Here is a 14,508-nt window from a genome sequence, read left to right as displayed (position 1 = left end):
CCCATTGAGGAGACTAGGAGGACTATTTGTGGAGGAAGGCATGATTCGGCATGAGCACAGCCTGCCCTGGGTTTTTCTCCTTTGGGGTTGAAGGTGGATGTAGCGCTGGAAGTGAAAGTGACTTTGCTCTCTAGGCAGGCTTCCCTTTCCTTCCCTCGCTGACTTGTCGGCCAGTGGGTGAGATGTAACCAGCAGAATGAATGCTGGCCTCTTCTACGGGAGAGGGGAGGGACCTGAAAAAGAAGGAGAACAAGCAGGATAAAGCACTCAAATGTTCTCTTCTACCCTGTCTCGGGGTAACTTCTTCCAGCCAATCTGGTGCTGGTGCTGCAATAGTTCACCCAGCAGCACAGAAAGTCCTGTCCGTGGGGAACTGTCCTAACATGCAGCATGGACTCCTTGCAGACAGAGAAATGTTTGGATGCTAGGGAGCTGACATTGCTGAGCTCCTTCCCCCACCCGGAGAAAAAAAAGACTCCAATAATTCTGCAGGGTGGCTGCTGTGATATTTTGGGCAAACTACGTATCATGCAAATTATGCTGATGGTGCCTTTAGTGTCCAGGCAAAATGGAGTGGAGCTCGCAACAACAGCTCTGAATGGAGCTGTCAATCAACTGATTATTGGAGCCCCAGGATACAGGTTGGCATTACGGTGCCACAGCAAAAAGCTCTTTTCCTGGCTACCTGCAAAGTGGGGGATTCTCAGCAGCAAAATATATGGTCCCACGGAGAGTAAAGGAAGACAGTTTAGACTGGGGGGAAGGGAGGAAATCGGGACCCTGGGAAATCTGTTCAGGGCCTACACATGCAGACAAAAATGACACACTTCGCTAGAATTGTAAAGCCTGCAGGCAGAAGGACCTTCTGGGCTGGGCTCGAGAACCTGTGAGTTCAAGCCATTGAATTACCGTGAGAGCATCACTGTTTGTCCTTTGGTTGATTTGGAAAGAGTTCTCTCTCATTTTCTTACCACAGATATGGTTTGATTTAAATGATGAACTCCATTATCTATATTTACTTTGAAACATCAAACACGGTGCAAGAACATTTTCTTGACATGGGAAACTGCTCCTGTGTCAGCTATGCTAAGGGGGACATTTACGCTTTCTATTCCTGGGCAACATTTACATGTAGGTACACGGGATGATATAGAACAGGGAACAGAAGCAGATGTTACAGGAATGATACTCATAGCAGCTAGGTGTATGGCTAGTTCGGGCAGATTCATGGCAGAGGGCTTGCAGAATCTAGCACAGGGGTGGGCAAACTCGGCACTCGAGTATGAGAGCCAATATGAATATGACTCGGCACTCTGCTCTCATGCCAATGAGCTTTCCAGCTGCCCGGCAGCCTGACTTTCCACGGGGCATGAGGTCAAGCAGAATGGCAAGCGGTGCTGGAATTCAGAAAAGCAGGTTTGTTTCCACATGGGCAGATCTTTCTCCCTGGAAGTGCTGGTGATGAGCCCCGGCACATGTGTTACGCAGGTTTGTATGCGTTCCGTGGATGATGCGTTGCTTGGAGAGGAAAAAAGGCAGTGGCCAGCAACTGTGTTTTGACATCATGTCCATCAAAGGTCAGTTTAGTGACTTGTTATTTAGTATTATTTTAGCCAAAAACTCTGAAAGCAGAATTCCAAAGAGCAAGGTGGAGAAAACCTCACTATAGTCTGCAGACCTGTATCTCCTGAAGGCCTGGCTGCTGGTTTGATGTGAATCTAGGAAATGAAATATTGACTGTCTAGCTGGATAGCTCCCCGATTGGGTCTCAGCACAGCAGAGAAGCTGGGACAGACGCACAGACACAGCTGACTGTTTTAGCAGGGGGATACACTAAATACAGAAATATGGGAGGACACTAAGTGTTGGGTCTGACAAAATTGAAAATCAGACTCCAAGGGCCCAATTATAGAAGATGATGTGGGCTCAGAATTCCCATGAAAGCCCAGGAGAGGTAAGGACTCTGAGTACCCTACTTCCAGGAGTTCTGTCCCAGCATACACCGGTCTGCTTTATGACTTAGAGTGGATTCTCAGGAGTCTGTCATTATTTGAGTCCTTCCAAAGTCCTGGCCTGGAACACAAGTTCTTAGCAGGATATTACGTGGCTCTAGACATGTTCATTGTTGTAAATCAGAAACGCAAAGTTTGCATGGATTAGGATGTTACCAGAACCTGGAGATGAAGTATTTTCTCTCTTTAATAGCCACTCATTGTGCATAAAGGGTCAGACTGTAAGTCAGCGTAGCGCCACCAACTTCAGTTTCCAGTTTACATCAGGTGAGGAATCTGTTCCAATGAAAAGAGGATTGTGATCAATTGTTCTTCATGTCCACCAAGGGTCGGACAAGAAGAAATTGGCTTAGTTTGCAGCAAGGCAGATTCAGGTTAGGTATTAGGGAAAATGTGCTAACTATAAGGGTAGCTAAGCACTGGAACAGGTTACCAACAGAGCTTGTGGGATTCCTGGCCTTAGAGATTTTTAACAACTGTAGGATAATACCTCTCACTCTAGGTCCTCCGTCAGTGCAGGGGACTGGACTAGATGTCCTCTTGGGCTCCCTTCACACCCTACATGTCTATGATTCTATATAGAGGGGAACAAAGCTGGAAAGTACTGTAGGGGTTTTATTTTCTCACTTGACTAAAAAAAAGTTCTTGTAACTCTTTCCTTTCAATCACCGTCCAAGAGTGATCTTTTTTTTTGAAGATGGTTTTACTCTGAAGTTATTGTCACCAGCGATATTGTCATTTTCTGTTTTAAAGATGTGTTTCCCAAATTTTATCCGGGACCCTGGACTCTCACCCTAGCTGGCATATGTTCTGCTTTCCCAGAACCACCGTTCAATATGAGTTTCAGCCTGCACCTGTCCACAACATTTCTATGAAATACTTCTAATGTGCAGCGAACGGATTTAATGTTGTACTTGGATGACTGTGGCTGGGGTTTTCAAAGGAGACAAAGGGAGTTTGGTGCCCAATTCCCAGTGAAATCCAGGGGAGCGTGGGTGCCTTGGGGAGCCCTTTGAAAACCCCAGCCTGTCTGTATTGTAAATGCACAGCCCATGCCCTGCAGGTTGCTTTCTGTACAACTCAAAGACCCAGGCAAGAATATAACAGGGAAAGAAATCCAAATGCAAAATCAGAAATGAGCCGCGAATCCCTCAGCACTGACTGGGAAAATGCCAATATAACATCCCCAGCTGCATAAAATCATGCTGCACTGGAACATAACAAGGATTTTATTTCTATTTATTTATTTTCAGTAATATTGCAGTCCTGCTTAGTTAGAGCCTGACCAGGTTTGGCCCCATCGTGCCAGGTGTTGTACAAACATGGAATGACAGTCCCCGCCCCAGAGGGCTTACAATCTAAAAGACAGACAAAACAGGCGGCTGAGACAACCAGAAATCCTTGCACTGTCCTCCTTTGTTATTCTATAATGCAAGCTACGGACCAGACAAAACCTCACTGCAAGCATTGGAAGAGTCAGATTTCTGCATATGCCGCAGGCTCCAGGGTTTGAATGTAAGAAACACACTGCCAGCGGGCTCCGAAATGCAGCAGAACAACATAGGGCGTATTTCAGAAGTATTACATGAGGCTGTAAATGGCATGAGATGAAAGGCTGTGGATAAAAGTGTGTGGTAGTACAAGCCGTGACCCATCTCCCTGCATTACATAAGATCAGAGGAGGTGTGCGGAACACGTGGGCACTTGGTGGTATTGTGGCAATACCTTTCTACATTAATGATTGTCTATCATAGGATGCCTGCACACTGAAAACTACCCTGTTGCTGATCAGGTGTGCTGATGAGCTGTTTCATGGACATTATGGTACCTGCTAAGACACAGGAGTTGCATCACACCATGAAAATTGTATGTTTCAAGTTAAGTAGAGCAAAACCAGCATTGTAGTATCAGGAAATTTTGCTAATTGTGCAATAAGGGCAGTGCTCAGCAGACCATGGCCTAGCAATGCAGGGATGCTGCCCGGAGTCTTCCCCTTCTGCAGCCCAGCTTGTCTTTTAGCCAGTAGGGCTAATAAGTACTTATAATGTTGATATTTAATTTCACTCTTTCCTCCAACCTCCATAAAAAGGTTAAATTAACTACACATCTCACAAAATAAGAGCTAACCCCATGCTCCTCTTAGGATTCATAAACCTGTACCTAAGAGCTCTGAACTGGAGAGGGAAGGACCAAGTTAGTCCTGATCCTGCCATGTTTAAGAAGACCAGTTAAATGGCTCACTCTTTCTAAGGTGACTTGTACAGCTACAGCACCTTCACAAAGCTGAGCTGTTCGCTCTGGTCTGGATCAGCTGGAATATGCCAAAGCACTTTTCATGGCTGGGAGAGGACCAGAATTCATGGGTATCTCGTTTTTTCTGCTACTCAGGCACTCGTGCTTTACTAAACACAATGGAGCATTACAGAGAGAATGTGAGATCGTGCGTTCATATCACTGACTTGTGCTCTTGAGTAGGAGCTGGCAAGTTCTTTGTATATAGCCTGCAAAACAGACCGTCCCCTGTAGGGTGTTTCTTAAGAGTGGTTGGCTAGTGTCGTTTTCTCTCGGCTGGTAGCGTTAATGCAACCACCCTTCTAACGTATCTGGTCAATGCAACATGCCAGGTAATTGAGAGCAGTGCTGGGCCAGAGGAAAAGGAACACGTGGAGCTGGGGAAGGGATCTTGGATAGGATAGGAGGAGTCGAGGCCCAGGGGAGCCCTGACACCAGAGGAGGAAGAGTGACAGCGGAAAGGAGCTCGCAGATCTTGGGCATGGAGCAAGAAAGAAACGGGAGCTGGCCTTTTGCCCTTTCTAATGGCTCATGTTGGATGGATGAGGGGGCAGAAGACATACTCAGGGTTGTGTAGCTAGAAGCCTATTCAGGGCCCCTCTGCAAACCCTTCCACCCTTGTGCTGGATTGCACTGCCCTCAGAGGTGCAAACCTGAATGGGGTTTGGTGTGGGGAATGCCCAGATGATGTTTTCCCTTAAGTTGAGGCCAGCCCCATCTCTGCCCCGTTATGTCCATTTGGCTCTCCTTCTAGCCCAGAGGGAAGCTACATAAACCATTTCCAGAAGAGACCAAAGCCTTGTCCATTGGTGTTTTAGTCTGTGGAATAAGCTCCCTGTGCAGGCTGCAGCCCAGCCATGTGTGAGGCTTTTGGAGGGGCCTGAGCCTCAGAACAGTGCTCTGGTGGTGGGAACCTGCTCCCACCGGAGGAAATGAAGAAGCCGAGGAACACTTGAGCCTTCCCCTAAGCACGGCTAGCTCAGATGGGTAGCATCAGGGAGCAGCTATCGAACAACAGGAAGGGCAGAACTGCTGATGGGGAATGCAACAGTTGGGGAAGGTGAGGAGGTCTTCATGAGTCTGTGCTCAAATCAGCTGGTTTCCAGCAGGGGACCGGCTGGCAGAAATGCAAACCCAGGGAGCTGTTGAAAGAAAGTTCCTCTGAATGGGAATGGTGTGGAGACAGGGAGCAGGGGTCATTCTATTCATTGCTGCCCAATGGCTCCTTTGTACCAGCCAGGCTGGTGCAAGACAGGTGAACTGGCCATCTAGGAAACAGCCACCCCCGGGGGAACCCTCTGCCAGATTTCAGATGTTGCTGCATGTCTGTGCTGCTAGTCCCGGCTTTCACTGTGCTATTAGTGCCTTGTTACAAACCCAGCTCCAAAGTATCTTCTGCCCCTGCTGCATCCAGGTGCCTTTCTTTCCTGTTCTTCTCTCTGGCTTTTCCCACATAAGAATGGCACTGGGGTTAAACTATTTTATTTTCTGCTCTTTTGGTTTTCACACTGAACCCCACACTTGGGTGGGGTGTTACAATGGTGCTTTCCCACTGAACCTGTCCAGCTTTGTGTCTGGGCTCTTGTGTGTTATGTGGGTCTGTGCTGTGCTGTGGGGTGGAGCTTGGAGGAGAGACTGTTCTGTTTCACGTACAGCACGAACTAACAACGAGCCTGAGATTTTGCTGCTCCCCGAAGAGCCTTCTGGCCCCAAAGCCATAATTCAGGTTGTTCTGATGTACCTGGTGGACCTTCCTCTTGAGCAGTCAGTCTCTAAGCAATGGCTTATTGTCTTTGTATGGGAATCAAAGGGTAGGGTGCCTCTTGCTCTGTGGGGCAGAGATACGCACTCTGGAGCATAGCTAGGACATCGACATGGGGGGATGGGGCGCGACTGCATGACAAAAGGTGTCTTCAGATGTTCATGAACACACTGAAAAACACAGTCTGTTAAAAGCTTGTATTTAACTTTATTTTTATGAAATAAGAAAAAATAAGAGATACCTATATATGTGATTGTTCAGTGTAACAAATATTCAGGCATTCAAAAAATTCAAAGATTCAGAAACATAAAAGTATATATCTTAACATGAAAGTGCTATGTAATGTAAAGATTTTTCATGAGACTAAAGTTGAAATCTTCTTGGAGAATGGCCTCTGAATTCCTCCACCAAGACATCCAGGTTCAGTTTTGAAGTCATGTCACTTTCATATGGCAGGAGAATTCCATTTCTCTTTCTTACATGAGTCATGCTCATCATTTGGTGTGATAAAATTCTTTCAGACAAGAAAAGGAATTCTCACAAGCTGCAGCTGATGCTCCAAACAACAAGAGCACTATAGATATTTCAAAAATACATGAGAAAGCCTCCTTTTATTCCTTGGCAGCATTAAAACTTCTTCAAATTCTTTGCAATTTCTCTCATCAGTGGTTTATATACAGCCATTTCAACATTCACCTTCTCAATATCTAATCCAAGCAAGTCAATCAAAGCATGCAGTGATTCCAATTTCAAGAAGTCTGGAGAACTGGTAGAAAAGATTGCTGACAGGGTTTTGTGTAACTTGGAGTTCTTCTCAGAAAATCTTCTTTGCAATTCACCACTGGTTCCATCAATCAATTCATGATAAATCTGGGACCACTGATGCTCATTTATACTTTGTAATCCTGGTAAGTGCTCGGTGACTATGGAATCTTCAAATGATTGGGGAAATACCTTGGTTCATTTGATGGCACACCTTAATGTTGATGCCTCATCAGATGCATCTTTCAAGACAGCGTGCTTGGATGAAACCTCTGAGATAAAATCTTCAGATGTCTCTCTCTTTTGTTGAAGTTTTTCACAGGCAACAGTCAACAATTCAACTCTTTCAGCAAGATGCATTAGTTCCTTTTGACGGTAACTGTTCGCAGGAACAAAAACTTTCAAAATAATACTCATAACTTCAGTTAAGAACAAGAATTTGGATTGTTCTGTAACTTCCAACAGCCCTCCTGCTTCAGTTAACAAGTCGCCATATCCAAAGTTTGACAGAATACTCTGAATCTCTTCCAAATTACTGAGGATTGTTTCTTTCAAAGGTTTTCAGGTGACCAGTCCATCTAGTTTCTGAGTCTTTGCAGGTGTTGGCCTTTGTACACCACACTCACTTTATGCCTGCAAAAAAATTTGTATAGAGACTTATAATTTGAGAACCTATCTACTGCTGAGCTCTTCTCTCACACACAAGTAACCACCAGAGGTAACTGGTGATTCAAGCAGTGTGTGTAAGGTATTTGCTTTAATTTCTGTTGTGAAAGCATTTGTACACCTGCTTTGCACCCTGACACAACGTTGGCACTACCAAACCAAGAACAAAATATTTTGTGGGTCAGGACCCAGATCATAGAGGTCTTTCAAAATTTGTTGTGTAATGTCTTCAGCAGCGAGATCGTGTACTTGGGCTACGCCAGTAAGTTTCTTGTTGGCTTTGTCATCAACAGAGTGGCATAAAGCAGTGGACAAGTTTTCTACATTCACAGCATCCCTGGACAAGTTCTTCTGCCTGAAATGTGACACTACCTCACCATTTTTCTGATGATCTTCAACAATATTTTTCAAAACCATCTTCTTCATAAAATCAATTATTTCATTCTGAATTTCAGCAGAAGTGTACTTTGCATTTTTCGGAGTGGTTTTCAGAGCCTCCTTGAATTTTGGATCGTGTCCTACAGTAAACTTAAGTAGATTGATGAAAATTCCCGATGAATTTTTCAGAGAAAAATCTAAGTCCTTGACGTTTATGATATCTTGATCTTCTCTCATAGGCAACTAATCTATAATAGAAAACTGGATAATTTTTGCTAAGATTTTGAATAGTACTGGACCTGCTTCTTTCAATTTGTGCAGATGACACCAGAGCAGCAGTTGTAGCACCTGAAAAAGGAAGTTATGATAATATATATAATCAAATTCACAATTTGGTAATGTTATTGAGCAAATGAATAAACTGAAATAGTAAAATTAGTAATTTTTTTTGTATGCTGGTTGTATCACATCAAGACTTGGAGCTTTCCTCGGGAAAGTTAAACTTAAAGTTTATAGCGGCTGAAGAGCCTGTTCTCAAAAGATATTTATTCTCTTTTCAAGATGACTCATGGTTACTCAGGGTGGGGAAAATTCCGTCCTTTCTTAGCCCCTGTCTACACTACAAACTTATGTTGGTATAACGACGTCTCTCGGGGGTGTGGAAAAACGGGAGTCTCCTGTTGACATGGCTACTGCCTCTTGGGGAGGCGGAGTACCTGTGCTGATGGGAGAAGCTCTCCTGTCAGCTTAGGTAGCATCTTCACTAAGTGCTGCAGTGGTGCAGCTGCAGTGCTATAAGCGTAGGCAAGCCCTCAGTTTTCCATGACTAGGGTTTTCTTTTCACTTTCAAGCTGTTTGAATGTTTCCCCATTAACTTTCATGGCCCACCATTGTCTTTTCCTGGGTTGCACAATGCCCTAGAATTGGAGCTAGTCTCCCCTGGCTGGGGAGGGGGCCCCTTTCTGTCTGCTTGTTTCACCTCCCCGTAGTGAGGTGGCATTGAACGTTGCAGCACAAATTATGAGTACAGCTTTATATACATAAATTCAGAACCCCAGCCCAATGTGTGAACAGAGCTCATAGCAACAAGGAGTCCAGTGGCACCTTAAAGACGAACAGATTTATTTGGGCATAAGCTTTTGTGGGTAAAAACCCACTTCTTCAGATGCATGGAGTGAAAATTACAGATGCAGGCATTACATACTGACACATGAAGAGAAGGGAGTTACCTCACAAGTGGAGAACCAGTGTTGACAGGGCCAATTCGATCAGGGTGGATGTAGTCCACTCCCAATAATGGATGAGGAGGTGTCAATTCCAGGAGAGGCAAAAGCCAGTGGAAGAACACTTCAATCCTCCTGGACATTCTATAACAGATTTGAAAGTAGCTATACTTGAAAAAAAAAAACTTCAGAAACGGACTTCAAAGAGAAATGGCAGAACTAAAATTCATTTGCAAATTTAACACCATTAATTTGGGCTTGAATAAGGACTGGGAGTGGCTGGCTCATTACAAAAGCAGCTTTGCCTCTCCTGGAGTTGACACCTCCTCCTCTATTATTGGCAGTGGACTACATCCACCCTGTCAACACTGGTGAGGTAACTCCCTTCTCTTCATGTGTTATTAATATAATGCCTGCAGCTGTAATTTTCACTCCATGCATCTGAAGAAGTGGGGTTTTTTTTACCCACGAAAACTTATGCCCAAATAAATCTGTTAGTCTTTAAGGTCCAACCGGACTCCTTGTTGTTTTTGTGGATACAGACTAACAGGGATACCCCCTGATAGCTCATAATGACCACCTGGGGCATGCCAGCTTTCATAAGAGACCGTACTTGACATATATGGTATATGATCCATTGATTCAATGGCCTATTCTTTGCAGTGTCTGGACCCTGATTGTCACAGAAATGTAGAAGCATCAAAAACTTGCCCGTGCCATTGCAAAATCCAGATCTGACCAAACCCCTAGCAGCTCCCATTCCACCAGCAGGGCCATGCATCCCCCAAGGAAGAGGAAAGGCGGATCAGCCTTGACGGAGGCAGTCTGCCAGTCTAGGCATGTCCCCCTGGGCTCTGCAGTAGCACCCCAGTCCCTGGACAGTCCACCCAAGGTGTCTTCTGCGCTGCCTCGCCAGCCCAGCCCGGCTCTCCAAAAGCAGCTTGGGAGGAACTACCACCTCCTCGCCTCCCCCCGCCTTCCCTCCAGGCCCAGCCCAGAACCCCGGCCGCGTCCCCACGGCGCTGCTCGCTGCTGCAGGGGCCCCGCCGGGCTTTCTCGCCGGGCTCGCACGGCTTGGATGGCAGCAGCAGAGCCCTGCAGGCGCCGCGCCGCGCCGAGCCGAGCCGAGCCGAGCCCGGCCAATAGCCCGCCAGCCGCGTGACTCCCGGGGGACTGGCCAAGCCCCTAGCCGGGAGGGCAGGGCCCGGGGCCCCCTTAGCCGCAGGGCGGAGTGAAGCCCGGGGGGGCTGGGCTGGGCTGGGCTGGGCTGTTCCCCCCCCCTCCCGCGGGGACACGCGTGGGAGCGGCCAGCCGGCGGAGGGACCCTGCGGGGCGCCGGGCTCGGGGAGCAGGGGCCTGGGGGGCCTGGCCGGGCACCCGGGTCCCAGGGGGCGGGACGCTGCGGCGAGGCGGCGCTAGGACCGCGCGGCCGCCTCCCCCGCGCTGCCCTACGCGGCCCCGCGCAGCCCTGCCCGAGCCACACGCCGCGCAGCCCGGCCGGAGCCGCAGCGCCGAGCCCCGCCATGCGCGCCAGGTGAGCGGGGCCGGGCCGGGCCGGGCCGGGCGGGGCGGCGCGGGGCGAACCTCACCTGCCCTCCCCTCCCCTCACCTCTCCCCTCCCCTCCCCTCTCCAGGTGTCCCCCGCGGCGGCTCCTGCTCGGGCTCTGCGTCCTGCTGGCGGCGGCGGCCCCGGAGCGAGGTAGGGGCGGGCGGCTGGGGCCGGGAGCGGGGCTGGCCGGAGCGCGCCCCGCGGTGGGCTGCTGAGGGGCAGAGCCCGGGGCCGGGGGCCAAGCCGGGGGGCGGCAGCGCCCCTGTCTCCAGCTCCGCGCCTCGGGCTCCCGCGCGATAATCGCTCCTGGCGGCAGGCGGAGTGGGGGGGGGAGCGGGCTGGGGGGGCGGTGTGTGGTGTGGGGGGGGAGCGGGCTGGGGGGGCGGTGTGTGGTGTGGGGGGGGGAGCGGGCTGGGGGGGGCGGTGTGTGGTGTGGGGGGGGGAGCGGGCTGGGGGGGCGGTGTGTGGTGTGGGGGGGGGAGCGGGCTGGGGGGGCGGTGTGTGGTGTGGGGGGGGAGCGGGCTGTGGGGGGGCGGTGGGTGGTGTGGGGGGGGAGCGGGCTGTGGGGGGGCGGTGTGTGGTGTGGGGGGGAGGGGCTGGGGGGGCGGTGTGTGGGTGGGGGGGAGCGGGCTGGGGGGGGCGGTGTGTGTGTGGGGGGGGAGCGGGCTGGGGGGGGCGTGGTGGTGTGGGGGGGAGGGGCTTGGGGGGGGGCGGTGTGTGGTGTGGGGGGGGAGCGGGCTGGGGGGGGCGGTGTGTGGTGTGGGGGGGGAGCGGGCTGGGGGGGGCGGTGTGTGGTGTGGGGCGGGGAGCGGGCTGTGGGGGGGGCGGTGTGTGGTGTGGGGGGGGGAGCGGGCTGTGGGGGGGCGGTGTGTGGTGTGGGGCGGGGAGCGGGCTGTGGGGGGGCGGGGTGGTGGTGTGGGGCGGGGAGCGGGCTGGGGGGGGCGGTGTGTGGTGTGGGGGGGGGGGGCGGCTGGGGGGGCGGTGTGTGGTGTGGGGGGGGGAGCGGGCTGGGGGGGCGGGTGGGTGTGGGGGGGGGGAGGGGGGTGGGGGGGCGGGTGTGTGTGGGGGGGGAGCGGGCTGGGGGGGCGGTGTGTGGTGTGGGGGGGGGAGCGGGCTGGGGGGGCGGTGTGTGGTGTGGGCGGGGAGCGGGCTGTGGGGGGGGCGGTGTGTGGTGTGGGGGGGGAGCGGGCTGTGGGGGGGGGGCGGTGGTGTGTGGGGCGGGGAGCGGGCTGGGGGGGGCGGTGTGTGGTGTGGGGCGGGGAGCGGGCTGTGGGGGGGGCGGTGTGTGGTGTGGGGCGGGGAGCGGGCTGTGGGGCCACCCAGAGCTCTTCTTTGGAAGCTCCCAAACGTGTCTTTCTCACCAACCACAGTTGGTCCAATAAAAGACCCCCCCCCGTGGCCAGGTGGAACATGAGTGACGTTGTGGACCATGGTTTTGCATGGCTCTACTGCTGCCATGTTTGTTTTGCCACATGCTGGTATATAAACCAATGTACCCTGTGGTGCAATAGAAACAGTCGTACAGCTGATGCCTGGCCACAATCACTCTTTTAGCCAGACTGGAGGAAGAGGGCTGTGTGGCTCGAAGGCTTGTCTCTCACCAACAGAAGTTGGTCTAAGGAAAGATAATATCTCCCCCACCTTGTGTCTCTCTGTTTTAGCTATTGACACTCTGCTCCATTGATGGTGTCTGTTAATAAGTGTTAATGATTGTCAGAGATGGGACATGGGACAGAGATAGTGGGCTGGGACATGTCTGCTTTGTAGCTGTAGAAGGCGGTTCTGGGAATGCAGTTTCCCCAGTTTTTTTATTTTTCAGCTTTTCCCAGTATGAGAATGGGACTTGATTAGGGGCCGTTGCACCTTCAGTATTTTGTCCTGTTGAGTTGTCGTAATCCTCACAGCTTTTGAAGGTCTTTGCTGAATCTGTTAAATGGATATTTCAGACGGTATGTGTTGAGAGTACTATTTTACACATGTGGTGAGTGTCAGGTTTGTGATCCCTTTTTATAGCTTTGCCTATTCTCAAGTGGAATATTGTGGAATTAAGTATTGTACATCTGCACAACTGAATGCATCCGATGAAGTGAGCTGTAGCTCACGAAAGCTTATGCTCAAATAAATTTGTTAGTTTCTAAGGTGCCACAAGTCCTCCTTTTCTTTTTGCGAATACAGACTAACACGCCTGCTACTCTGAAACCTATTTAGACATGGGCTCTGCATACTTAAGCTCTTTTGTACATTTAGTATGAAGTATTGTTTGGCTTTATAAGGTTGAAAAGTACTTGTGCACCATACCTAAGTGGGAGTGATTTGTTCTAGCAACAGAAGTGCAGGTTATATTAAGTGAAGCACAGACTTGTATGGGTGAGCAGGAAGGAGGAAGGGGTGGGGGGCTTTTTAACACTGATGGTAGATAAGAGGAACAATCCTAAAGCTACTTAAAAGGCTGCCATGTCAGTTTGCTTACTCTGAAGTTAACATGTTAGGGCAAAGGGATGGAGGTTTACAGAGGTCAGGCTGAGATTTGCTCTCTTTCTCCTATGTAATAAGTCAAAGTAAAGGCATAGCATGCATTTTGGGTTATGAGATTTTCTTTATGCAAGCTGTTGAAGTTTAGGGCATCATTTGAAGGGAAAGTACAGCACAAGCAGCTTCACGTAATAGCTTTGAAAAGAAAATACTCTCCATTCACCCCGACACACGGTAACTCTCTTCCAAATGAATATCCGATAGAGGAAATCTCATACAATAGAGGATAAAATGCATTAGAAAATTGACCCGATGATGGAATAATTTGCATGTACAATGTTCCCAAATCAAAGTATAACTGAAAGAAGACTCGGCACCACAAAACTAAACCTCTCTGAATAAAAAAAGGGTAATACTGTAATATAACAAGTAATAAAGTAAAGGTTTGTCTCTGCCCTCTGAAATGAACAATCCTTAATAGTCTCTTGTTACAGTGCTAGATTACAGAAGTAAACTGCATATTGCTCCTACTTGTGTGCATCAAGATACTGCCTACAACATGCAGAGAAAAGAAGAATCAGGCAGGGTATACTGCATGACTGACAAACCTTCATTACAGAGGAGGATGAGGTTAACGTATCAAACTCCTGCTTGAGGAAAGATTGTAGAGAGGACTGCCACAAAATGTCACGCACAGAGAGCACTTAGCAGCAGATGAGGTTGGCACAGGCTTAAGATTTGCTTTTTTTTTAAAAAAAGATAAGTATTGGTAAACCATTTACATTTTAAGGTGACAGGTTTCAGAGTAGCAACCGTGTTACTCTGTATTCGCAAACAGAAAAGGAGTACTTGTGGCACCTTAGAGACTAACAAATTTATTTGAGCATAAGCTTTTGTGAGCTACAGCTCACTTCATCGGATAATACATGTAGCTCACGAAAGCTTATGCTCAAATAAATTTGTTAGTCTCTAAGGTGCCACAAGTCCTCCTTTTCATTTTAAGGTGAGTGCACTCAGTATGCATCTGAGGGCAGAGCATTCCGCAGGCTTGCAATGGAAGTAGCCATGTGATTTAGTTTAAGACTAGTTGATTCTGTTTTTAACCTGTTGCGGCCCAGGCTTTAATTATCTCTGTTTTGATATGAAGAGACCAAAACCAACCCTTAGCTGTATACTGGATCCCCTCTGTCAGGGCTCTGTTTGTGTCTAGGAGCCTTAAAGGAAACAAGCCTCGGGGAAAAAGATGATATGCCAGAGACTCGGAGCCCAAGCCAGGTGCAGGCTGGGCTCCACTGGAGAGACAGAAAGCACCTTCCCCCCCTCCCCCCTCCGTTTCTAGGCCTTTCCTTTCCCTCCGGGCTTGCAGACGGTGTCTCATTCATCAGGCCAGCA

At 49.4% G+C, this 14,508-nt stretch overlaps 1 protein-coding gene across 2 annotated transcripts in view; it reads left to right on the top strand.

Moving 5' to 3' along the window:
- Positions 1-10,388: 10,388 nt before the first annotated feature.
- Positions 10,389-14,508, top strand: part of COL18A1 (collagen type XVIII alpha 1 chain) — a 241,149-nt gene continuing 237,029 nt past the window's right edge. The window contains exons 1-2 of one of the 2 annotated variants that reach the window (XM_038421864.2): positions 10,389-10,629; positions 10,730-10,794. In XM_038421864.2, the coding sequence (XP_038277792.1) occupies positions 10,619-10,629; positions 10,730-10,794 (76 nt within the window). In that variant the 5' untranslated portion in view covers positions 10,389-10,618. The remainder of the gene's footprint in view (positions 10,630-10,729; positions 10,795-14,508) is intronic. The other variant, XM_038421865.2, reaches the window with a different exon arrangement.

The sequence above is a fragment of the Dermochelys coriacea genome, chromosome 11, assembly GCF_009764565.3.
Source record: "Dermochelys coriacea isolate rDerCor1 chromosome 11, rDerCor1.pri.v4, whole genome shotgun sequence".
Lineage (NCBI taxonomy): Eukaryota > Metazoa > Chordata > Testudines > Dermochelyidae > Dermochelys > Dermochelys coriacea.
Note: the sequence above shows the minus strand (reverse complement) of the source record. Positions and strands in the feature narration are given on the sequence as shown.